The 25,253-nt window shown below is 45.1% G+C and overlaps 1 protein-coding gene across 2 annotated transcripts in view; it reads left to right on the plus strand.

Moving 5' to 3' along the window:
- SLCO3A1 (solute carrier organic anion transporter family member 3A1) overlaps positions 1–25,253 on the plus strand; it is an 856,588-nt gene that overhangs the window by 555,256 nt on the left and 276,079 nt on the right. For both annotated transcript variants that reach the window (XM_085644489.1, XM_085644490.1), the window contains exon 3: positions 19,674–19,772. In XM_085644489.1, the coding sequence (XP_085500615.1) occupies positions 19,674–19,772 (99 nt within the window). The remainder of the gene's footprint in view (positions 1–19,673; positions 19,773–25,253) is intronic.

Consider the following 25,253-nt stretch of genomic DNA (forward strand, 5'->3'; position numbering starts at 1 on the left):
TCGATTGCTCTGGCCTTCAGGCAACACTGGAAGTGCCCCTTCGAACAGTGTGCAGCAAGAACGTGTGCATGTTTCCTGACACTATTCTCTGTGGGGTTAAAGTTTGAATCATGTCTGTGATGAGATTTTAGTGCTGCTATTGCAGCACGGGACAGTGCACAGCTCAGTCAGCCTTGCAGCTTTTCTCCATTTTTGACGTGTTTCATTTGAGAAATTCTGAGTGTGGGGAGAGATTGGCGAATTGAGGAACCCTGCTAGGCAGCTGGATCTGTTCTGATTGGCTGAGGGGAGAGACAGATAGTTTAAAACACCACAACTCTACCTAAATCCAATAAATCATGTGTATTACAGTTAAAAACGGAAGGAGCTTTCCCTGTACGTTCAAGATGGCCAGATATTCAGGCAAACCACTGACTGTGTGTTTGAGTTATTTTTATTCACCTTATTTTATCTTGATAGTCTGATAATTTATCATAGATCCTACTGGACCTAAATTAGACTCCTCAGCTTTAGTGTCATTTATCTCTCCATCCTACTTTTAAAACGCATGGCCTGGAATCATGGTCCTACCTTCCTAATGCTGCTGCCACACTCTGTCTCACAGCTCAACAAGCATTTGCAATGCAAAAGGTCTTGCGTTTGCAAAGGTTTAAGCTACTGGCATTTCAAATGACAATACAAAATAGGGGGTTGTCACTTGCACACAAAAAAGCATAAATCAATTGTTCTTAGAGTGAACAAACTTTTACAAGCAAAAATGAATCGAACTGGAGCGTGCTACATGGTATCAGAGGGCTGCCAGTCCCACATGAAAGTGTACTGTAATTCCAGACAGATAGTCTGGAGTGGACCGTGTGCACAGCTGAAGAGAGTTACACTTGCTATACCAAATTTTGAACAAATGCTAACACAATTTTATGTAACATGTGACAACAACAATTGCCTCACATTGGTATTACCATGAGTTTTCATTTGCTTTAAAAAAAACAAGAATTTGAACGTCATTCAATGTATAAGAGTAAAATTACCATTGCTTCATGATAATCAATGCATGTAAAACGTTTCACAATCATAACATTTGTGACAGTGTGAACACAGAGAGTGGCGATTGATGACCTTCGGCCCAATGCTTTTTGGGACACCGTGTCCCTTCCTCAGGGGCCATGGGAATTGCCAGAAATGCCAGTACCCTGAAAGACGACAACTTGCCACGAGCTCCTATTTCACGAAGGCACGATAGCTGAATGCGTTTGAAATCCGGGCCACCTGAAAGTACGCCAAAAGTTTGTCGAACTATCCTCTCGCAACTGCGGGTAAAACAAAAGCGCGTAATTGACAATGCTTTTTATTTATGTGTTTTGAAAACCTGCAAGCGGTGCGTAAACATGCACTTTGTACTTCTAGTCCTTGCTTACGACTAGCAAAGCTGGCAGTAACTGTGCATCTTTTACTGCCAGCCTTGTTTCTCGTAAGTAAGGACAATAAGTGCAACGTGCGTGTTTATGCACCACTTGCAAGTTTTCAAAACACATAAATAAAAGGCATTGTCATTTACAATGCCGATAGCTCAAACTCTCATAAACGCGAGACCTATTGCATTGGAAATGCTTGTGTTTAATTGCGATAGATAGCATGTTAATGTATTACAAGGGATTGCTTCAGCCAAGAAGCCCCCAGAAAGGAGCAGCAGTATGCATTACCATGCCATTAGTATGAACTAAAGGCTTCAAGTTATTGTGTGAGAGGTGCTCAGTACAAGGATTACAGGGCAGGTTCAGAGCCAAACCAGGCATCGGTGCATTGTGCAATGGTCAGGATTCCCATAATACAGTAAGATAAAATGCTGGTATACTTGTAAGTCTTAAAAAGATATATCTTTTTTTTTTACTGCAAATAAGCTGTAGTTCCTTACTTAAAAGTGATATTGCTGTTCTGGAAATTGTTCTTACCTGAAACAAATAATGCATTGCTTGGTCTCATCTCATTTTTTCAAGCTGAAAAAGATTGAGAAAACATTTTGTCTAACTCACCGAAGACGTTGACGTGTAAAACGTAATGCCAGTGTACACGTTGCGTGTTTAACTTCATTAGCTAATACTGATAGAAATATAGTTGGAAAATGGCTCCACCACGTACAATGGACTTGGTGCTCATTGTTTTACCACATTATAGTTGGGACCAGCCCCTGATAATATTGGCAAACATGTTCTGTACTCTGCACAGTCTTATGGCACAGTTGGATAATGCACCCTTTCTACTAAGAAAGACCCACGTCAAGGGAGTACGCTTGAAAACAGGTATGTGTACTGGCAGCATTACCATTGTGTCCCAGTCCACTGAATACACCAGTGCTCTGAAAGAATACACAACTGTGCTCTTGAAATGTTTAAACCAGGAGTTATGAGCAGCAAATTCCAATACAACATCATCAGCATTTAAACCTAATTTGAAAAGGCATTTAAGACAGACTGTGTTTATGAGTGCACATCCCTCTCTACCGAGATGCAAAGGATGGTGGTGAGCCAGAGCCAGGACGGACAGAAGCAGGGACAACAAACACGTGTGTCAAACAGTTCCTTGCTTGTGCCCAAGTTACAACATACAACTAACAAGCAATCTTTCACGTTCTTCCTTTTACGGGTAATGAGAGAAGTAACCTCTTGATTAGTGTGGAACAACTCAAGGTGTTACCCGATTTCTCTGTTTCTGGTTGTATTCTTTCTCCATGTTCTGCTTTCAAACTTTATATTCTGAATTAATCTCGCTGGATAATTCTTCACTTAAAACAAACTGGACCTATAACTGTTGGACCACAGCGATAGTATGCACACTGGTCTACACAGAATGTTATTGATAGGGAGAGAATAGTGCACATTTGGGCAGTCGAGCTGTCACTCAGTTTAAATGAAACAAATAACGATAAACCCTCCACTACACTTACTCAAGTGTTTCTAACAACACCTACAATTAAATTCAAAATTATCTGAACCATAATTAAGGCAAGTTGGAGAAAAAAGTGTTTGAAGAAGTTCACCCCAGTTCACACCAATTAGAATCCCTTTCCCAGCTAATAAACAAACATCTTATCAACAGAACATAAAACATACGAAATGTAGGCAGGTGACGTGGGGTGTAAGGTGCCAGTTCTGAAACAAGCGCAATGCAATCTTTGTAGCAGGGCCTAATCTAGCTCCTCTCCATTCTAGACACTCCTGTCAATCAAACCAGTTAGGAAATGCTTTGATGCTGGATGGGTTTAGTTAGATAATGCTTGATTTAAGCCTGTGGTTGTAGGTTGAACCACCAGCAATCATTTTGGTGACTGTTAGAAATGGGATTTCTGGTTGGCTAGGGCTTGCGCCAAAGCCAGGCAGAAACCACCACTCTAGTCAGGGCTGGGGAGTTACACGCCAAAGATAACCCCTGCTCACCCCCTTGGTAGCTTGGCACGAGCAGTCAGGCTTATCCCGGAGGCGATGTGTAAAGTGTTTGCGCACGCACCCAGCAACAACACCCAAGGCCCACCACAAAGGAAACTCCACACAAGGTATTATATAAAAATAACCTTTGTATTATACCAAAAACACATTAGATAAGAACACACACTTTACAATGTGCCAACAGGCACGAGCAGAATTTACAAGGGATTATATATACAGGGGACAGGGCCACATGGACCACTGTCAGGAATTAGCACTTGGTAGAAATTAGCACTTAGAACATAAGAATAATACTTCAGAACATAGCACATACAATCACTGTAGCACTAAAAATAGAACATGTAGCACACAACCAGTAACTACTGGTAACAGGTAAGTACCACCTACGCAACCCTAACCACCTTAGGAAAATATCACGCAGGGAACCAGGACCTCACTAGTACCACCTGTACTAGGAGAAAAACCACCTAAGTATCACAATACCTGTAGGGGTAAAAGCATAATACACATGACGCATAAAGCACAACCTAGACTAGGAAAGACCTTCCCCTACGCATAGGTACAGCTAGCAATCAACATAGCATAAAGGCATTGCGCAGGCGCAAAAGTACATATGTAAACATCAACAGGTACCCTAGGTGAGGGCACGACACAGCAAAACTGTCCCCAGGCCAACCTGGCCTTTCAGGGGCTCAAACGCCCTTCGTCCACAAAGTCAGGGCTGGACTGCGCAGGCTGCGCAAGCCAATGAGCGCAGGGGCACAACCTAAACGTGGCAGCTGCCCACTAAGTGCTGGGCAGCTGTAGGAATGAGCGTGGGCACCACTGTGCCTTCTTGGGACAAATAGGGCAGGTGTTGGAGCCTCCCTGGGCTCTAAACAAACGAATATGGCCCCCAATAACGTGGTGCGCTCAAAGAAAACCATGCGGGGTGTTGGAGCCCCACGAGCGCTCTAAAATAATATGCCCCCACGATGGATTGGAGCCCTCAGGCTCTAGCAAACAATGTGCCCACGTGTTGGAGCCTAACAGGCTCTATCAAAATGCCCCCGGTCGTGGGAGCGGCCCGCTGCCTTCCGGGGCCGCTCTGGGTGCAAAAGAAATGCCCCCGACGTTGGAGTCCCGCTCGGGGGACTCAGCAAGGTACAAGGCCCCCTTCGTGCAGTGCGTTCTTCCCCAGGCGGCCCCCACTCACCGGGACTCTCCAGCGCCGTGAGGATCCTCCCCGGGGCCTTCCTTCTTCTCCGGCGTTCAGCCCAGCGTGGGGTAGGCTCCCGCCTGGGTCGCGGGGGTCACGTTTTCTTTCCGGACCGGCCCAGCGCGGGGTAGGCTCCCGCCTGGGTCTTGAGGGCATAGACCAGCGCGAGCTTTCGGAGGGAGGCGGGGTATGCTCCCGTCCTCCTACTTCCTGTTCCGGTTGTCCCGGAGGCCCGCCCCCGGCCCGCCTGACTTCCTGCAAGCCCGGCCGCGGCGGTTAATCCCAAACTCGGTCCATAGAGGGGTAGGCTCCCTCGTTAGATGTGATATACGGCGGGGTGGGCACCCGCCGTAAGTATAATCAAATAAGCGGGGTGGGCACCCGCAAGCACACCACAATGCGGGGTGGGCACCCGCCAATTAAATAATTAAATGAGCGGGGTGGCTCCCGCTCGGTCGGTAAAGACGGGGCAAATGCTGGGTGGGCACCGGCTGGCAGTAATAAAGCGCTCCTGAGCGCTAAGGGCGAATAAAAGCGCTTCCAGGTGCTTTGGGGACCCAAATAAAGCGCTCCCAGCGCTTTAGGGACAAAAGAACCACAAAGTCCAGCAAAGTTCTTCCCTGCATGCAGCAGGGCAGGGGTGGGGGCAAGGCTGGACCCAGAGCCAGCTCACTGGTCCTCCAGGCAGGGAGGTAGTCCAAGTGGCGGTCCTCTGGTCCAGCAGCAGCAGCAGCCCCCTTCAGGTAAGATCCTGGCAGAGAACAGTTTCTGTGGGGACACAGCCCCATTTTTATACACTAAAACCCTTTGTTCTTGGTTCAGGGTGAGGGGGAAAACCAGTCGCAGCTGGTTGGGGAGCACCCTTGATGTGCTCAGCCCCTCAATCTATTCACTGGCAGGGCTAGGGTCGTCAGTCGCACCACAGGGGGCGGAGCCAGCATTGTGTGGGGGAAAGCCCTGCCCTATTCAGGTCCAAGGTGCACTCCTCCCCAGCCATCAGCATGCTAATCTCACACTCACCACTGGGGCAGACCCAACCAGACTCCTGGAGCCAGGCTCACCAGCCAGCTCCAGCCAATCACACGCCAGACACACTGCACACAGAAGTGCCCACTTCTAGAAGTGGCACTTCCACACTAGGTACATGCACGCCGCACACATCATCGCGCAGCATTCAATCACACGAGTCCGCACATACCAAACTCGGGCCTGCACACCCCACGCATCAGGAACTACTAGGGACACATACATTCCCCATGCATTCCTATGGGAGGGCAGGCCTATCTCACCACATGCATTCAGAGTGCGCACGCACTTTACCCTGGGACACAGGGAAAGTGCGCAGAAACCAAAAATCACCACACCAAGGGCCTCATGTAGGTAGCCAAATACCGGTCGGTAACGGCCGATTTTCGGTAATTATACCGTTACCGACCGGTATATTGGCTATTGGTATGTAGGGGGTCAATTTCTGAAATCGGAATTTACCGAATCGGTAAAACTACCGAATCGGTAAAATTACCGAATCGGTAACGTTACCGATTCGGTAATTTTACCGATTCGGTAAATTCCGATTTCAGAAATGATATGTAGGGGGAGTGTGTGTGTGTGTTTATGAGTCGGTATTTACCACCAACTTTTAGTTGGTGGTAAATAATTAATGTATGTGTGTATGCATTTGGAAGCGCGTAGCAGTGTGCAATGTGGCATACATACATGCCCTTAGGGCATGTATGTGTGCCACATGTGCACACATGGCCGAATCAGGGGTGCAACAGGGTGTCAATGTGACACCCTGCCACCCTTGCATTTTCTCCACCATTACCGAATCGGTATTTACCGATTCGGTAATGAGGCATACCTTCCCCTCAATGGGAAGGTATGCCTCATTACCGAATCGGTAAATACCGATTCGGTAATTACCGAATTGTAACGAATCGGTAAAAAATACCGACTCATTACCTACATACGAGTTACCACTTCTAAAATACCGATTCGGTATCGTTCGGTATTTTAGAAGTGGTAACTGGTATGCTACCTACATGAGGCCCCAAGTCACCAATAAAAAGCAAAAAAGTTCAGGGGTGAACCTGCCAGAAGGGCCAAGTCCAACAGTGACCGATATTAGTTTTCCTAGCAGACTTTGACCCAGAGCAAGCAAGAGACAAACACACAAGATGGAAAGAAGGAGGACTAGAAGAGGTGTGGCTCACTGGTTAGAGGCGGCAGACCCGTAAGCAGAGAATTGGCCTGGGACCAGGGTTCAATTCCCGACGCGGCAGAGTCGTGGACCAGGGTCAAAACGGACTTGATAATTCTCGCCTCGGTACCTACTCTAACCAGGAACACACTCAGCAACTCTGGGCATTAAGCTTGCCTCATCTCTACAACGGCCCCCCACAGACGCTGGGGATGCCTGGTTTCACCTTGGAGATACCCAGAAAGGGACCATCTCACAGGGATAGCCAGGACGGGTTCCCCAGCGGTCTATAGCGCCGGGACACCTCCTTGTGAGGTAGCTGTTCGCGCTTTACAAATATCAGTATCATTATCATCATTAGAAAGATGGGGACAAAAAAGAAAGCAGGGATGAAAACGAACCAGAAAGAATGAGATCAAGTGGCAGGGAATGTCTGGTGGTGGATTAAAAAGTCATGGGAGGGAATCAAGATTACTAGGTTGGTATTCGGCACGCAGACATTCAGAAGTACCTACCAACAATGCTTCCAGTCTTTAAACAGTCTGGAATCAAACTGTGTTTGATTCACGGCACGTAAAGTGTACCCTAACTCCACCCCCGCCCCATTGGCTGATTACCTTCTCCTCAGCCATCACTAATCACTCCCCGACCCAGTGAACTGGCTTACCTCCATTTTGGAAACGAAGCAAACCTTTTAAACCACGCCCTTAACCTTACTACACCCACTCAAAGATGCACATTAAATATTCGGACCAACAAACAAAGCTACTGAAGTGAAACAAGACACTCTGAGGTAACACAAGGCAACAACTGTCACAATTTTATAAACACATGAAATTCATTGACATTTATACGATGCATTATCCGCGCCAGAAGTCGTGATTTATATTAACGATTGAAATTCAAATATGTAGTTTCCCAATATATGCTCCACTGCAGTCTGTGTGAAGGTTACGTGAAGACTTTCACGTGTTTTTGCTTTTGTGAGTGTATCTCAAGAATAATTACGTAGTTTTACCCTGGATACTGGACTTCATGTGGCAATAATCACAACCAATTATTGCAATGGTGTTAAAGCCAATAGTCTTTCTGGCGGACAGTGTTATTAGTGGCTTCTTGCCATGTTAACGTCTTTTTGTGGAACTTGACACAAACCGAAGTTGACCTAGAATGGCAGAAACAACGTGGTTGGCGCTTGGTTAGAGAAGACTTTGAGGTAAGAATCTTTGTGTGAAATCATGTGCATTCCACCTTTATGCTGTTTGCCAATACGTGCCAAAATATTGATGGCTTAGTGATACTTGATACAAAAGAATAAATTGCCTAGACGTACTACATTTTTATACATATACACATGTCTGAGACCCCCCAGGATATAGCGGCATGGATTAGCAAATTTAGTGGCACAAATATGGAAATTTAGCAGCACAAATATGGAAATTTATTTTACTCATAATCATTCATTCTGAGCCTTAAATCAATGGAAACTGTTTTAGCAGAGTATTCCGCTTTGAAATAGGCAACCTGGGATATGGAACAGAGGAAGCAGACCACAGGTGAAAGCTGTTATCCCTTGGAAATGCAATCCTCCATTTGCTTTAGTATAGGTTCTGAGAAGCCCTTCAAAGATGGCCTGGTAGCATCCCTTAGGAAATGGCATTCCAGAACCTACCTTAGTGAAATTAAATATTTGCCTAAGCATGGAAGCCATGATTTTATCCAAATTGTCTGGTTTCACTCTGAAGTGTGGTGAGAGGCCCCCAGGTAGTGAGAGTCAGTGCCCCTTTTGTGGTGGGGCCAGGGGCCCTGTTGTGCTGTGAGTGGACCTCGGGCAGTGACAGTCAGTGCCTCCTTTGGGGTGGGACCAGGGGCCCTGGTATGCGTTGAGAGGCCCCCTGACCACCCTTGCAGTGCGACCTTTTTGATGGAACCATAAGATGTGCCCACCCCCCTCTTATTTGAAAAGGCTCCCTTGAGCTAACGAGCTGGCGAGCTCTGGTTGATGCACCTGTGCCCAGCGAGTGGTACTGGGACCTGAGAAGACTTTGGGCAGCATCTCCAGCACCCCCAAAAAAGTGTTGCTCTCTACTGAAGAAGGACAATTATCATCAAACACGTGTCTAGAGATACACAGCACTGGCTGCACCAACAAGGGTGAAAAACTAAAGCTTGACACCGAAAAAAGTGTTATCTTGCACTACATTTATTATGATGCATCGGGGAAAAATGAGTGCTGGAGCTCCTATTTGAACCATCAGATGTGTTCGTTAGTTTAACTCTCGCTGCTGGCAGCGGAAGTTTCTGAAGGTCACGAGTTCATACGAGGCAAGGTAGACCCGCCTATAATCCATCCATCCCAGGGTGAGAAATTAGCAATCGCTATTATTTGCAGTGCTTACAAATGGCAGGAGTGTGGTATGAAGCACTACATACAAACAAGTCGATGTTACTATCACAATCACTCCGTCTTGCTGCTCTAGACTGTGGAGGACCTGGGATACCCCTGCTTTATTTGATTCCGGCTTGCAGGGTTTGCTGATCTGTTACTGTTTGTCTTCGAAGATCATTGCACCCCCACGGGCTCGCACCCGTTTTGCTACCTCTGCCCTTCATGGCGCAACAAGGTAGTTTTTGTGGGCACGATATGAGCTGCTTATACAACTGTTTTAAAAGTTCTGAACATGTGAGAATGTCACCAGGGAGGGTTTCATGAAGAGGAATGAAAAAACCCACCAGATTAATTGCATCACCTTGCTGGCTTGGAGCAGGCACTCCAGACAGCGCGGTAGCCAGGAAAGTGTGGCATGCTGCGGGTTGAGCACCTCGTCTCCCCCACATTCGGGGTGCCATGTTACAGCCAGCTCGAAAAGCCAAGGTCAGGCAGCCCAGGCCAGGGCCTTTGTTGGCAGGGCCAGACTCGGAACCAAAGCCGGCCCTGGCAAAGTGCTCGGCTGGCCCCCGGGGATGTTGGGGGTGCGACAGAGCAGTTTGCCAGTGCCGGTTTCTGCCGATTTTGTTACAGCGGCCGGTATTGCAGCTATGCTGCAAAAACAGCCCTGAAACAAAATCGGCCCCCAGGGGCCCAAAACCGGCCCCAGCCCTGGCAGCCCACCGGGGAAATGCCCGGTACCCACTGCAGCCAGTCCAGCCCTGCTGTTGGACCCTTTAAATCTGATCCCACGATGCCCCTCTGCATCCCTTCTCTTGTCTCGTGGGTTGTGTCTGCTCTTGGGGGCCATAGTGAAGGGGCAGTCGTGAGGGCCTGTGACCTGCCTGTGAGCAGCCCTCGTAGAATTTACAAAACGCTGGGAGCAGTGAACAACTGTGCGTGCCCCAATTCCATGTGAAAAAGCATCCTCAGGGCGGGCCTCTGCTAAGAAATGCCCTGGTGTTTACCCTATGCCTACAGCAGTAGTGGCAGGGCAGAGGACATGATCCCCTTCTATCATGTCAAACAGCACTCCAGCTGTGCACACAGCGCCCAGCAGAAGGCAGACCTTGCTAGGGCCATGCTGCTTTCAAACAGCCGTAGTGAACAAGTTCGGGAAATGGAATGCATCTGAGAGACCCTATCTCCGGAAATGGTAAGCTTATTCATTGCTTTAATTATTCTGTGTTTTTAAAAAAATGTTGATGGTATGTTTCTATTGTTTCATGCCTGCGTGGATTAGATTCAGGATGCCATTTTTATATTTTTAAGCAAATTTTCATGTTACAACAGTGACTCCATTTAAAATGGATGATCACACATGAAGAGAAAGGATGCACCAGTACTAAAGGAGTGTTTGGTTTTGCTTTTGTCGTTGTCATGTAACAACCTTTTCCCTGCATTCCTTCAATTTCGCTGGCACTTTTGTAAAAAATCGCGTAATTTTGACAAAAGTGCCGATTTCGCTGGCACTTTTGTAAAAATCGCGGCATTTTTACAAAAGTGCAGATTTCGCGGCAAATTTGTTGTACGGAGAGTATGTATGTGCTTTACACACACTCACAACAAGCCCAGTAAATATCATCATTTCATTGTGTCGTCGTTGTTATTGTCAAATAAGTCTTCGTTAGTTCAGAATAGACTGTAACACTAATTATTCTTAGTCATTCTATGCGCCTCTGCACAAAGGTGCTTTACACACTAGGTGGCAGCATTGCCTTATTATGCGATTTGCAGCTGCTACCACTGGAAGAAAAAAAATCTGTTGCTATTGCTTTCCGTGTCTGTACTCAACTGCATACGATGGATAAGCGAGAGATACTTACTCAAGACAAAATACGGAATATTCTTAAACGTAGAGAGCTTGCAGTGAAGTAGGTGAAGGACATACCTTATTTCTACATGAGACGTGTGTAATGACAATGAATGATTCTGTGCCTGCTCGCCCTAGTGTTTGAAGTTTACATTTTAGAAAGAAATATACAGAAGATGGGTCTGCCAACAGTAACGTTGTTCATTTATAGTATTGTTACTACGGACGTGTTATTTATTATTCTTATTCATAACAATGAAGACAACAATAACATTTTTATCCTGTGAGTACCTGTGATTTACTCATACCTTAAGTGTGACTTATTCCTGGTTTTCCAGGCCTTTGTGAGCTGAGGCATTGTTTGAAAAACCTCTACTGTAAAACAGAACAATGCACAACTTGTCTTTACACATTGCAGCGAGACAAAATTAGAACTTACTTAGGGCTTCTTCCAGGAGAAGGATGGTTAAATCATCCTTTTGGACTTAAGCACCTTTTGTGCCATCCACTAAGCTTACATTGAAAACATGGTTTCAGGCCTACAGATGTAGCCTAATGGTTGCAGCTTTTTTAACCTGCAGGCGAGCCTATCAAAATAATCCTTTTGGTCAGGAAGGGAACCTACTTTTAGTATTATGTAAGTCATCTCTTAGTAGGCCTTGTAGTCCACTAGGTATGGTGCCTATTTGGAAGACTTTAATGTTGTCATGTTGCTACATTGACAAGCCCCCAACACTATTTTCACTGTATAGGACTGTAGGTGTTTTGAAAAGAAAAAATAAGGTATAATTACAATGTTATTTTGGTAAGTTTGGTTTGGAATGGAAAATCCGGATTTGTAATAAATATACAGGAAAGGAAGTTAGACTTTGTCTTCCGGACGCTCCAGCAGGCTAACTAGCATTCGTCTGTCTGCAGCCGCCCCCCCTGTCAGTGCTTTCACTTTTATGAGGTATGAAATGTGCTCCCAGACCACAAACAATATCTTGGCCATTTTGGGAAGAAGACCTGAGTGTGAGGTATATAACTCATCCTCTCTCAGGAAAGGAAGTTGAGGAGGATTCAGCAAGTTCATTAAATTGAAGGGGACCATGGTGGAGCCTGCCCATTCATAGTTACCTGTAAATTGGGACTTGGTGAAGAGGGGACATTTAATCCCCGGGTCAACTGTAGCCAGGTTGATTCTATTCCAGTGAGAGGAGGAGCTATTACCAGAACCAATTTGGCATGGTTGGTTGCTGAATTCCCCAGACACCTCTCTGGGTGGGATATCAGCCTCTTCTAGGGGCAGGAGGGTTCTGTCATGTTGAATTTCCTAAGAACCCTGTATTGTGGACTGGTTTGCAGCTAGTGAAACAGCTAGTACATTTTACAAAAGTGGCACCTTTCCCCAGCTACTTAGAATACACCTTGATCTGTGGATGTAAAGAAGAGGACAGGACCTCCTGTATCTGACCTGTGTGGAAACCTGAATGTCTAGACCTGTTCCCACTTGTACCCAGCACTAAGAAGTGGACTCCAAGGTTCAGATGGCTGAACTCCTGTGTTGTTACAAGGAAACAAAAAGCTGCATTAGGCCCTTTTCCTGGAGTGATCAGCTAACCAGCTACAACTGGATTGGACTGGACCCTGCTTGTGGCCCCTGCTGGAGTGAGTCATGGCCCTTAATTGCTGTTCTTAAGTTGTTGGGAGCCTTAAAAGTGACTAAAAGGAGTTGCTTCAAAAAGTTAGAAAAAGTGTGACTTAGAAAGTGTTTCGGCCTCTAAGAACTCCAGAGTTTCAGTGAGTCCTCACAGCAAAGGACTCCTCTTCCAAGAGGACTTCATCATATAAAGATTCCAGGTCTGTTGTGCAGGAGGTCCTGAGTTCCAAAAAAAGACACTAAGGTCCCGATCTGCAGTTTGGCAGCTAGGTTGCTCTGCCACACATATGGTACAGTACCCTGTCTGCCAAACTGACAGGCTGCCCAGTCTACTTAGAGTCAGGCAGAGCCTCATGTTTCTGCAAGCACAGCCTCCATTGTTTGTAATGTAATGTAATGTAATGTAAGTGGTGATTGTATAGCGCGGGTTACACTCCACGGAGCATCTTAGCCCTTCTGAGTGTAAAAGAACCAGGTGACTTTGTTCTTGTGGTGTATCATGGTTGGAGTGTTATATCATGTTATTGCATTGTATATCGGATAGGGTGTAGATCCAGGTTTTAAGGGTCCTTCTAAAAATGGTTTCTGTAGGGATATGTCGGAGTGGGGGCGGCAGTGAATTCCAAGCTTTGGACCCCAAAACTGCCAGGGCTTTGCCTCCTCTGGTTTTGAGTCTAAACTTGGGGATGGTAAGGAGATTCTCACTTTGGGACCTCAGACATCGGTAGGGGACGTAGCGTTGGAACATGTTTTCGATGTATTTGGGTCCTGTTTTGTTAAATGCCCTTAATGTGATTAGCAGGATTTTAAACAGCACCCTTTTATAAATTGGCAGCCAATGCAGGGTGTATTAGCTGTTGAGGCTGAGGTCCTTCTTTTCCATCCCAACACTAGTCTGGCCGCTGCATGCTGCACCATTTGTAGTTTATGGCAGACTGTCCTATTTGTTCCTGCGTATATGCTGTTGCAGTAGTCGATGCGGGAGGTAATGAGGGCTACCGCCACCATCTTCCTCGCTGCAAGAGGGATTAGGTCTAAAAATTTCCTGAGCCCTTTTATTATGCCGAAGCATGTGCCTGCCACGGCTATTGCTTGTTGTTGGAAGCTCAGGGAAGGGTCAAATTTTATCCCCAAGTTTCGTACTGCGTTGGCTGTGTTTGGGGGGACGGTAGCGTCTTCTGGCCACCATAGTCTTGGGTTGAATGAGTTATCTTTTCCAAAAGGTAGGATCTCAGTCTTCCCCGAATTGCATTTAAGGTGATTCGTGCTCATCCAATGGAAAATGGCCTATAGGCAGTTTTTGAGACTTACTTCTGCTTCGCTGGTTTCATCCTCCATCACTAGGATGAGTTGTGTGTCATCCGCATATGAGATGGTAGCTATGCCGAAGGATGATATGAGGGTAATCAGGGGGGCCATATATACATTGAAGAGTGTCGGGCTCAGGCATGAGCCCTGAGGTACACCTGAGTTTAGTGGGATCTCTTCTGATCTGAACTGGCCCAAGGTGACCACTTGTCGTCTGTTTGTTAGAAAACTTTTCAGCCAGCTCAGTACCTTTGCAGTTATCCCTGCCGCGGCAAGTCGATCTATCAAGATGGTGTGGGACACCGTGTCAAAAGCCGCGGACAGGTCTAAGAGTATAAGGACTGCTTTTTTGCCCTGGTCTAGCGCTGCTCTGAGTGTTTCCGAGGAGAATATTAGAACTGATTCCGTAGAGTGTTTTGCTCTGAAGCCAGCTTGGTTTGGGTGCCAGATATTATTTACCTCTAAAAAGGTGGTGAGCTGTTGGTTTACTTCCTTTTCTGTGAGTTTACAAAAGGTAGGGAGCAAGGAGATTGGTCGTAGATTTGTGGGGGTGGTGGGGTCTGGTGATGGTTTTTTTGTAGGGGTCTGACCGCTGCCAGTTTCCATTCCTCAGGGACTACTCCCAGGGAAAGTGAAGAGTTAATAATATTGTTGATGATGGGATTTACGATCTCCACCATGGTGTGGAGAACATAGGGGGGGCAAGGGTCGAAGGGGGAGCCAGATCTGATTTTTAAGATTTTTCTCTGTGATTCTTCCAGGCTGACTGCCTTAAAGGAGGCCAACTGGTTTGTTGCGCTATTCCTATTTGGTTGAGACTCTTCCAGGGGGGGGGGAGTGTGGTAAATCTTTAGTGAGCGTCTGTTTTTTCTCATGGAAAAAGTCCGCGATGTTGTTACACAGGGTTTGGGAGGGGGGAATTTCTCTCTGCATGTTCTTTGGCTTGATGTAGGAGTTAACGATATTGAAGATGTCTTTTTGTTTGCTTGCTATTAGTTATGGCATCAGTGAAAAAATCCTTTTTGGCTGTTTTTATCATCCCATGGTAGTGTTGGCGAGCCACTTTATACCTGGACTGGTCAGTTGTATTATATTTTCTGCGCCAGGTCCGCTATAATACTCTAACCTTCCTTTGTTCTTCCTTTAGGGTTTGGGAAAACCAGGGGGCAGAGGTTCTATGTTTCTTGTTGCACCTTAATCTTGGTGTGGTTTTGTCATTTTCCGTAGATAGGGCATCCATCCATTCCCTGAAGGACTGGCTATCCTTCTCAGGGTTCCCTACTAATGATGGTCTAGTTTCTAGTGCCTTGGTTAGAAACCCCGGATTTCCTATCAAGTTCTTCCAGTGTGGCCCTCCCTGGGGGGCGCATGGCTTAATCCCTGGTTTATGTTTCATTATTCCTTGAAGTTCAAAAGGGATATAGCTGTGATCGGACCAGGTTAGTTCCTGTTTTTTTTTTTACAAGAAGTGTGTCCAGGTTTGAACAGATGCTGTCAAGGATATGACCTGCATTGTGCGTGGGCATGGTGGTGAGTATTTTAAGGCCGAGGACCTTCATTGTTTCCGTGAAACCTAAGGTGGCGCGGTCTGAGAGGGAGTCTAGATGTATATTAGTGTCTTCTAAGATCGTGTAATTTGTGGATTTCAGGGCTAGGTCTCCTACTTCTTCTCCTATACTATTCATGAAGTCAGTGGGTGTTCCCGGAGGTCGGTATATTAGTGCACCTGAGAAGGTGAAGGAGTCATGTACTCTTAGGGCGAAGCCTATACTTTCCGCACCTTTGATACCTGGGATTGGGAAAGTCATGCAACTCAGTGAGTCCCTGTAGACAATTGCTATTCCTCCGCCCCTCTGGAGGGGTCTGTCTTCTCTGGCAATGAGGTACCCCTGCAGGAGAGCGGTCGTCACATCCGGGTTGCTGTTTTGGGTTAGCCAGGTTTCTGTCATGAAGAGACAGTCCAGCTCCCTTTCCAAGATTAAGTCAAAGAGATGTTGGGCGTGCTTGCCCAAGGACCTGACATTGACAAGGCCACAGTGTAGGTTTTCCATTTTGTTAAGGCTTAAGGGGCTCTTTGTTTGAGTGTAACCGAAACTGTTTGTGCATATATTGCACCACCATGGTCCTGCCCAATTCTCCATGTTAAAGGAAGGAGTGCAGGTAGATGTTTTAGTATTTAAGCCTAACAGGGTATTTCTAGAATACTGTATGAGTCGTCCGGGGGGTATGGCCCTGGGCCCGGTCGTGGCGCGGACGGGCGCAGACGGGCTTACCTTTGGCGCGCCATCGGCGCTCCGCAGGCGCTGCGCCCGTCCGCTGCGCTCCCCGGGAAAGGACGTCATTTTATCCTGGCGATGACGTGAGGGCGGGGAGGGGCCAAGCAATCGTCTGCTCGCCCGGTTCAAAATGGCGGGACCCCAAGCAGCGCCTACTCGGATGCTGTGGGGTGCACAGGTGAAGAGACTCTAGCTCTAGGCGAGTCTTTTAGGGCGGGGCCGCGCTCCGCTACACACAGCGGTATTTTGCAGATAAAAAGTGAAAATCGGGTAAGTGCACAATTCAAATATACAAACTTACCGAGTGCAAGTTAAAAAGAAAGGCAGTGATGATTTTTTCCTTTCAATAAAGCAGTTTTAGCAATTTAGTAGTTATAGCAGTTTTTTTCTGTAGCAAAGTGAAAACAAAGTTAAACATCCGTCCCGGCTTTCCGCCTCAGGACTCTGTCACAACACAACCACACTCACTCGTAAGCTGTAATGTGATGTGGGGAAGCTTACATTGATGTGCCCACAGACTTGGGCTGTCAGTATAAGTGCATGAGACCATCTGCCCACTGTAGAGCTGATGATCTGATGCACTTTTGTTTCTCTTCAGGATTGTCTGAAAAAGCCTAGTGGAAAAAATTATAATTAACCCATTTTTCTTTTTTATCAAACTCCTGCTTTCGAAGTTTGTATGTTTAAAACAACAATTTTGTGGAGAAACTGCATGAAACATGGCAGCCTATCAACAAACCTTGAATGCCTTTAGATGAGCCAACATGATGGCAGAACCTCTAAAGGTGAAGAGTTCTCTACCTGGCAGGCGGAGATCTCTTAATAGGCAGGCAGTAGTCTGCCTGCGCAGCAGAGGTCATTACCTCTGCTTCCCTGGTGGATGGCGAGTTGTTTGCCCAACTCTAACTTGGTCTCTAAGTCTGAAGCTAGAAATCTTTACACAGCAAAGGTGTGAAAAGCATCTGCCCATCGAAAGGACTTCTCTGAATGAAAAATTAGACTCTTCCCGCTCAGAGCTTTTCCCCACCAAAACCAACAACTTTAATGGGACCTTAGTCAACAAGTACTAAACTTCAAGTGGACCTCTTCAGATACAGGCTTCAACCAACTTCCATAAAGTAGACGATGTCAGAAGGTAAATTATTCGAATGTCATGATCCACTTTGGTGCATCCGACCTTCACTTTATTGTTGTCAGCCTGAACTCATGTGTAGGTCCTGGCCAACCATGAACAGAGATTTCTGATTCCCACTTGATTGTGAGATATTGTTGGAACGTAATGCATTTTTCTCAATTTAAGCCTGTCTGACCTGTTCCATAGCTAAAATAGGTAAACCTATGTTTATTTTATTGAACTTATGTGTTGGCCCTGCCAAAATTGTGGACAGCTTACATGAGAATAACCCACATCCTCCACAACTAATAACCCATTGTTTTTCATTTTTCCTATAAGAGAATGTTTGACTTATGTTAGTTAAAAACATTCACTTCTGATGTATTTTTTAGAATATCACTGACCCCACTCATTTGCTACAGCTTTTTTTGATTTCAGGTCTCCCAGTAAGGAAATTGGGAAATCTGCCATAAGCAAAGACTGGAGGTTTTAGATAAGCCGTTTGTAGTTTTTCAGAAGAGAACGATATGGGAAATGTTTTTTCAACTTTGTTTTTATACTTACGAACTGATGTGTGACACAATCTTCCACGAATGTAATTCTGTAACTTGTGTTTGTGCTGTTGGTCTACTAAATAAGTACTTCTTTGGGTAACTGCAAAGATTGGCTAATGTGTTGCTATATGAGGTGCAAAGGAAAACTATACATTTGGAATAGTCTAGCAAGATCTTGTAGATTTTCTTTTCAAGTCTTCTTATTGCTGATGGTATGTCTTATTATAAGAGCTTGCTATAGATGTTACTGAGTTTAGTGTGGCGTGGATGACACAAAGTCTTGTTTAAATACTGATGAGCATATTTTAGTTTCTTCTCCAGGGGCCAGATGTACGAACATTCCATTTTGCAAGTCGCAAATTGTGACACTTTGCGACTCGCAATTTGCGACTCGCAAAATGAATGTACAACAGTGTCTCAGACACTGTTTGCGATTCCTAATGGGGTCGCAAATGACCTGCCTCATCAATATTCATGAGGCAGGTCGCAATTTGCCACCCATTGGGAATGGCCAGCACTTGCAGGGATGGCGGCCTGCTGGGGTCAGCAGACCACCATTTCTGTGACGGCTTTTTCAATAAAGCAGGTTTTTAAAAAAAATGCAACCCGTTATCCCAAAAAAGAAACATGAAGCGTTTCTGTTTCATTTTTTAAGAGTATGCTTTGGTCCGTGGTATCACTGACTGCTCTTAAAAAAAATATTTTTGCATCTATTCACACATAGGAAGGGGTCTCCTGGGAACCCCTTCCCGTTTGCGAGTGGCTTACCACCTACTTGAAGCAGGTGGTAAACTGCAAGTGTTTTGCAACCGCAAAACAATCGTACATTCAAGTCTGACTCGCTATTAGGAAGGAATGCCCTTGGCACACTCCTTCCTAATAGCGACTCGCAAACCCTATTTTGCGAGTCAGTAATTGGTTACCAACTCCCAAAATAGGGTTTGTACCACCCCACTTTTTAGCTGTCGCAAATGGTACGGTTGCCCATGTGTGAGTGCTAAGATGGATCGAGCATCTGCCCATAGATCTCTTACTATTTTCTTTTGTGAATGCAGAGCAGCAGTATATCTAGCAAAGGGAGATGAGACTGGTGTTTATTGTTACTACTGGTGATTTTTATGGTACTCTGGATATCTTTAATAAAAGTGGGAAATGTATCCAGTTACTTACTTACTGCATTCCAAACTAGAGATGTGTCATCAATGTATTCAAGCCACACCAAGGATTTTAAGCTAGAAGTGGCAAGGAAAATGCACCCTTTGTTATGGAAAAAGAACATTCTGTCAATAGAATTAGGAAGCTGATTTCATTAAGGTGCATCTAACAATACGTTCCAATTGGAATTATAATGTTCCAATTTTATTTACATTTAATTAATAGATTGTTGATTGAACAGTAGACAAAATAAAGCTGTGCGGCGTGGTTTAGGATATATTATAATGATGAAACTGATATTTCATGCGGTCTTTCAAATGTTTCCATATTCAACAGGATCCCATCAAAAATGTTGCCTATTTTAAGGGTTCCTGGCAAATATTGGGTTCTCTACTATGCATTATCTCCTATAAAAGCATTCAATTGGAAATAGGCCTAGTATGACGAGTAACTGATAGAAAGAAGAATACATTAGTTATTATGCTTCTAACACACTCTCTCTGAACTTAATAAGACTAAATATTAATGTTTTCTATCTTTTGCAGGGATATTATTCACCATGTTGGTATTTGGACCTGCCTGCGGATTTATTCTGGGTTCCTTCTGTACCAAAATCTATGTGGATGCTGTCTTCATTGACACTAGTAAGGAGATGCATTACACAATATAATCATCACACAAAAATGTTTCCTTTTGTCAACGTAACGTGATAGTATGATCTCATTAAAATGCATAGTTATGGCTTAAATGCATATTTGAAAGTGAAATGTTAAATAATTCAGTCTATTTTAAATTGATTTTCGAAAACAGTGTTTTGCTTTGTAAAGTCATTAAAATAGCACTATTCAAATGCAGAGGGAGCTTCAGGACCATTTATCAATGTAATGCAATTTTTCTTTTTTTTTAATTTCTTTTTATTTGAGCAGGATAACTAACAACTCATTCGTTATAGAAGATATGATTCGTAATGCAATTTTCACCTACTGCCAAATAATCAAATTCAGCACGTTTTTGCAGTTTTACTCTTTCTTTTTCAGTGTGTCTCAATCAAGTTACAGATTTTAACAGTTTCAAAATGCCTAGAACATGATCTGCAATTATCTAATCCGTGCCATTCAAGCACCTTCAATAGACACCATTGGAGCTTGCCCCAAAGCAGATTCTCATTCTAACTTTCGTGTGCCTGAGGCACTGAAACGTAGGCCAGCCGCATGACTCTTGGAGAGCCGGTCCAGTCCGTGGGTGCATGTAAAGAGCAGTAGTTCTTCAGGCTTCCTTGCTCAGCAAGGCAGGTAGAATTCAACCATTTTCAGATGTTTTTCGAGGCCCGGGATGTTTTGGGGAGGTGGCAATGAGGTTTCATGTTTATCTTTTGTACTAGCTAGTGAATGAGAAAAAACTTTGGCACAATACTGACAGAATAACCACCAAAACGTAACTTCATTTTGCAGCATTTTCTCTTCCAACAGTGGCCTGATCGGTGGACATTGCAGTTACTCTGCGTCAAAACTCCTGGATGCAATTCACAAGTCCTTTAGTGAATTTTTAGTCAAACCTAATGGTCTTGCCGTCCGAAGCGAAAGTGAGCGTCTGTTTTGAGAGAAGACGGACTCCTTCTTGGACCACCTTAAAAACACTGACACCAGAGTGCACTTGCTTGGGCTCGACCTGTTGACAAAGAAGTCAGCAGAACTGCCAATTCTCAGGCTGTTCTTCCACCAATGGCTTCTTTCTCAGCCACAACGGGCTCCACAGGAGCTAAAGCACTTGTTTTCGAGAAGAGATGTGGACCTATGGACATCACTAGAAGCAACATCTCATGTCTCCATCAGCAAACTGGAGTTGCCATCTCTAAATCTCTCTGACTCCTCCACATTCCATCACCAGCTTCTGCTAGGTGAGAGGATCGCCTACTTTGTCACCATTTGGGTGATGGTGTGTATGGATTAATTGATGCTCCGGCTCCCTCAATGGACACCATTAATGATTGCCCGAAAACAGATTCAAATACTCATGCCATACCACAAAGATGGGAGCCTCTGTGGTATGGGAGTTATATTTTAACACAGGAATCATCCAAATAACCGTTTGTTAAGCTTAAGTAGGGGTCGAAGCCTAACGCTCTAGTTCTATGTAAGTTTTAACATCAAATGAATCTATTTTGAGACAGACTAGTAAAGCAGTTCTCACGTACTGTTTTTGTTTCGAACAGAGGGATTAGAGGGGCAATAAATCAATGATTTAATGAGTAAGCAAACTGTAAAGCTATTTAACATTACTAGCCCCATGCACCCCTCTTGAAAGATAATAAGTATGAACCAAGTGTAGCCTGAGTCAAATTAATTTTGGTAGCCTAGATTACTTTCTCTGGGTCTGTCATCTATCTCCGCACTCATCAGCATCTGTTTAGGAAAAACAGTGGTTCAATGTTGGCCACAGTGGGTCCAGAGCAAAAAGTGTGATCCCTACGGGGGACACTGGAACTCAAGTTTAAACAGGGCGATTACTCATACTGGGAACACAAAAAGTCCCAGATTAAGCCTGGACTGACACACCCGTGCACTACTTCCCGCCGGAAGTAGTCCTCTATCTGCGCCCTGACTTAGGCTCCATCAGTAAGTAGTCGCTCCCCTTATTAATTACTGGCCACCTTTCCACGCTGGCCTCCTCTGACCCTCTGGCTCCTTTCAGATTGGTACAGCCTCATCCACGCAAGCGGCATCTCCTGAATCCCTGCTGAGACCACAATTGTGACCCCTTCTTGGTCAGTGCCGCCCTCACAACACTTTGAGAGTAAGTCTGCTAGTATGAGTCCTTGTGCATGACTCTCCCTTACAACTACTTGGCGCCCCGCACGCACCGTCCCACAATGGTCATTCACATTGATTGTTTTCTTCGAACCTCGCGCAGCATAGGAGGTCTTTCGCTTTAATTGAATAAATTGTTACAAACACTGGGAGCACCAATTCACAATTAATAGTCCAATTGTAGGGTTCATATCATAACAATACATTGCTTTCCCCTTTAGTTTCAGACTGCTCACTATATGTCCTGATGATGATCTTAAGATTCTAAGATCGAAACGCCGTCGACCCCTACAACAGGAACTCCCTCCATTGTGTACTCTCACGTGGAGTTCCAATGCTTGTTGTCAATGCGATGTTATGTTTTTAATCCACTATCACCTTGTCACATCATGCCCACTTTCACTTTGTGTGAGTACCTGAATACTATTTAGAGTACTAAGAAAAACTTGTGCAAAATAAATTGTCTATTTTACACGACATATGTTCCCCTACTTTTTGTGTTCCCAGTATGATTAATCACCCTCCTTAAACTTGAATTCCAGTGTCCCCCGTGGGGATCACAGTTTTTGCTCTGGACCCACTGAGGCCAACATTGAACCACTGTTTTTCCTAAACACATGCCAACCCCAGGTTCACATATCGGGGTACCCTTGTTCTCCCATGCTACTCAGCAGCATCTAAGTACAGAATGCCTGAACCTACCACCACAAACCATTATGTTCACCTCTTTGACTTAAAAGACATAAGTATGGGAGTGGGAACAAATCCAGTAAATCTGATATTAAGTTTAAATCATCCATCCTTAATACAGATGCTGTATGCAGTATGACCAAAATGCTTCCATTTCGAGCTTGACCATAAATGCCAAAGCTCTACTATAAAAACTATTCTACATATATATATCATTCTAATGGTATTAAAAAACAAATACCAAAGAGATTCAACAATTGTTGACACAATTTTTTTTATATTGCACATGGCAGTCCTAGGTGGCATTCCCTATGTTCAGAAACATCACATGCAATTAATCCTACTGTTTTTACCCAGGTATTTAGTGATTATGTTATTCGCACAGGAGGGATGTTGATCCATTAAAGCAGTACTGCTGTTAAATGGTAATGTAACGTGGTCCACACAGGGGCAGACATTTTTTGGCAACTTTTCACTGTGGGTACATACTTTCCTTTAAGTAGGGGCCAATTAGGATGTCGGTCAGAGTTGCCTCCGACTGACACCGTTGCAGATTCGGGAACTACCGACATCCAGTGGGTGGTTCCGACCGCATGATTATTATGCAACCGCACACTGTGCGGTCGCATAGTCCTATTTCTCTATGCTAGCTTGTGTTATGGCCGTAATCTGGTCGTAGCACAAGCTCCCATAGATAAATTGCAGTTTGTGTAAATACCTGCAGCCTATGGCAGGCACCTCAAAGTGCCAGCCACACTCTGCAGGAATTTACAGGGGGTATTTTATCAAGAACAAGGGGACCCCAGTAGTCAGACCAGGGGCAATCTATATTGTAGAGAAGAACAATCTCTTCAAGGCCACTTGGGTCCTGGGGTAGCCTAGGCTAGTACTACTTAAATACGCATTAGTCAAAAGAAACAAAAATAGTAAATAAATAAGTCCACGAGGGACTTGCTGCGCAGTATATGACGGGACACAAGGTTTAAATGATCTCACATTTATTAACGGGATAAAGGAAGTATCACTTTTTTACAAGGGGTAGTTCTGGTGCTCACACAAAATAGTGAAGGTGTGTGAAGTGAGGGGTTGGTGACATTTAAAAATACATCACATTGACAACAATAAACAAAACTCCAATTAATTTAATGCAATGAAGGAGTTTTGGTTGTAGAAAGAAGTTGACTGCGTTTCGATCTCATTTGTTGCAGATCATCATCAGGACAACAAGAGTGTGAGTAGGTAGAATCTACATGGGGTGAGAACATGGTATCAACCATAGATCCCAACTAATAATACAAAGCACAATAAATGAAAAGTAGGGAAAGCCAAGGGATAGGGCTCCTTGAACCAAGAGATGGTGAGAACATGATATGCAACGAATGTACAGAAGAGACTTATACAATTAATTAAGCTTAAATTAATCAAACAATGAACCACAATGATGTAGAGCTGTCTCCGCAATGGATGAAGAAGGATTACAGGGATGGCCAAGGGATAGGGCACCCTGAACAGAGGATTAGAAAGCAATGACAGTAAGTGCAAAAATACAAGCAATTGTCAGCAGACGAGTGAAGCGAAAAGTGAGGTGAGAAGAGCATGTGAGGCTGTTAGGAGGCCAAGCGTCTGCTGAGCAGGTGTGCGAATCGGTGGCCACACAGGAGGAAAGTGACTGAATATGGGCTGCGAGGGGAATGGGAGCCGCGAGGGGTGGGAGCGCACGTACTGAGGGCACGCCAAGGACAGGTGCACCAGGGCAGCGCGGACAGGTACAACCGCTGGGGAAACCACAATGGTAGGCAGGTCACTTACCGGGGTCCGAGGAGTGCCGTTGTGCCTTTGAGCCCAGGAAGATGAAATTAAGCCGTAAGGTACGATATGACTGGGGAAGGAAGGAATGGGGGTTAACCAGTAGAACTGCCGGGGTGTGTTAATTGCGCTGCATAGCACCAGGGGAGGACTTACTGAGGGTACGCCTAAATCGGTGGTGGAGCGTTGGATGAGATGAAGCACTTTCTCACAGAAGGATCCGTGTAAGTCGGTATTACTGGGGAAAGAAGGGGATGGGGGTTAACCAGTGGGAACTGCAGGGGTGCTGTCTGAGCAGCGTCACACTGAGGAGGACTTACTTATGGTCTGTTGAACTAGGAAGCGTGGGATGGGTCGGGGCACTTCCTCTTTAGTCACCCCCAGGCCCACGACTGTAGGCCATGGAGGCAAGTCACTTTCTGACAGTCTTTCTGTTTCAGAAAGGCTGGCACGGAAAGGCTGTCAGAAACCAACATTGTTATCCCGATGGCAGAAACGCCATCATATTGGGATAACGAGCCCAGGAGCCCGTCGGAAGCCAGCTGGAATGACCACCTACATTGTAATTAGGCAGTCAGGATTGAAACCGACAATGTCGGTCTGAAAGCCTCCGACCTGCGGTCAGAGGCTTTCCGACCGACATCGTAATCACCCCAAAGTATGCACCCCTTTTTTCACATTAAGCAGCCAGCTCAGTGGGCTTAATTGGTATCCTAAGAGGTCATTTATCAAAGGTATAAAAAATATGTTTTATTAAATGACTGGATACGCTTTAAACTGCAGCTTAGCTTGGACACAGCAGTGTTTTCTGGAGTTATATAT

This window comes from Triturus cristatus, chromosome 3_1 (genome assembly GCF_964204655.1).
Source record: "Triturus cristatus chromosome 3_1, aTriCri1.1, whole genome shotgun sequence".
Taxonomy (NCBI): domain Eukaryota; kingdom Metazoa; phylum Chordata; class Amphibia; order Caudata; family Salamandridae; genus Triturus; species Triturus cristatus.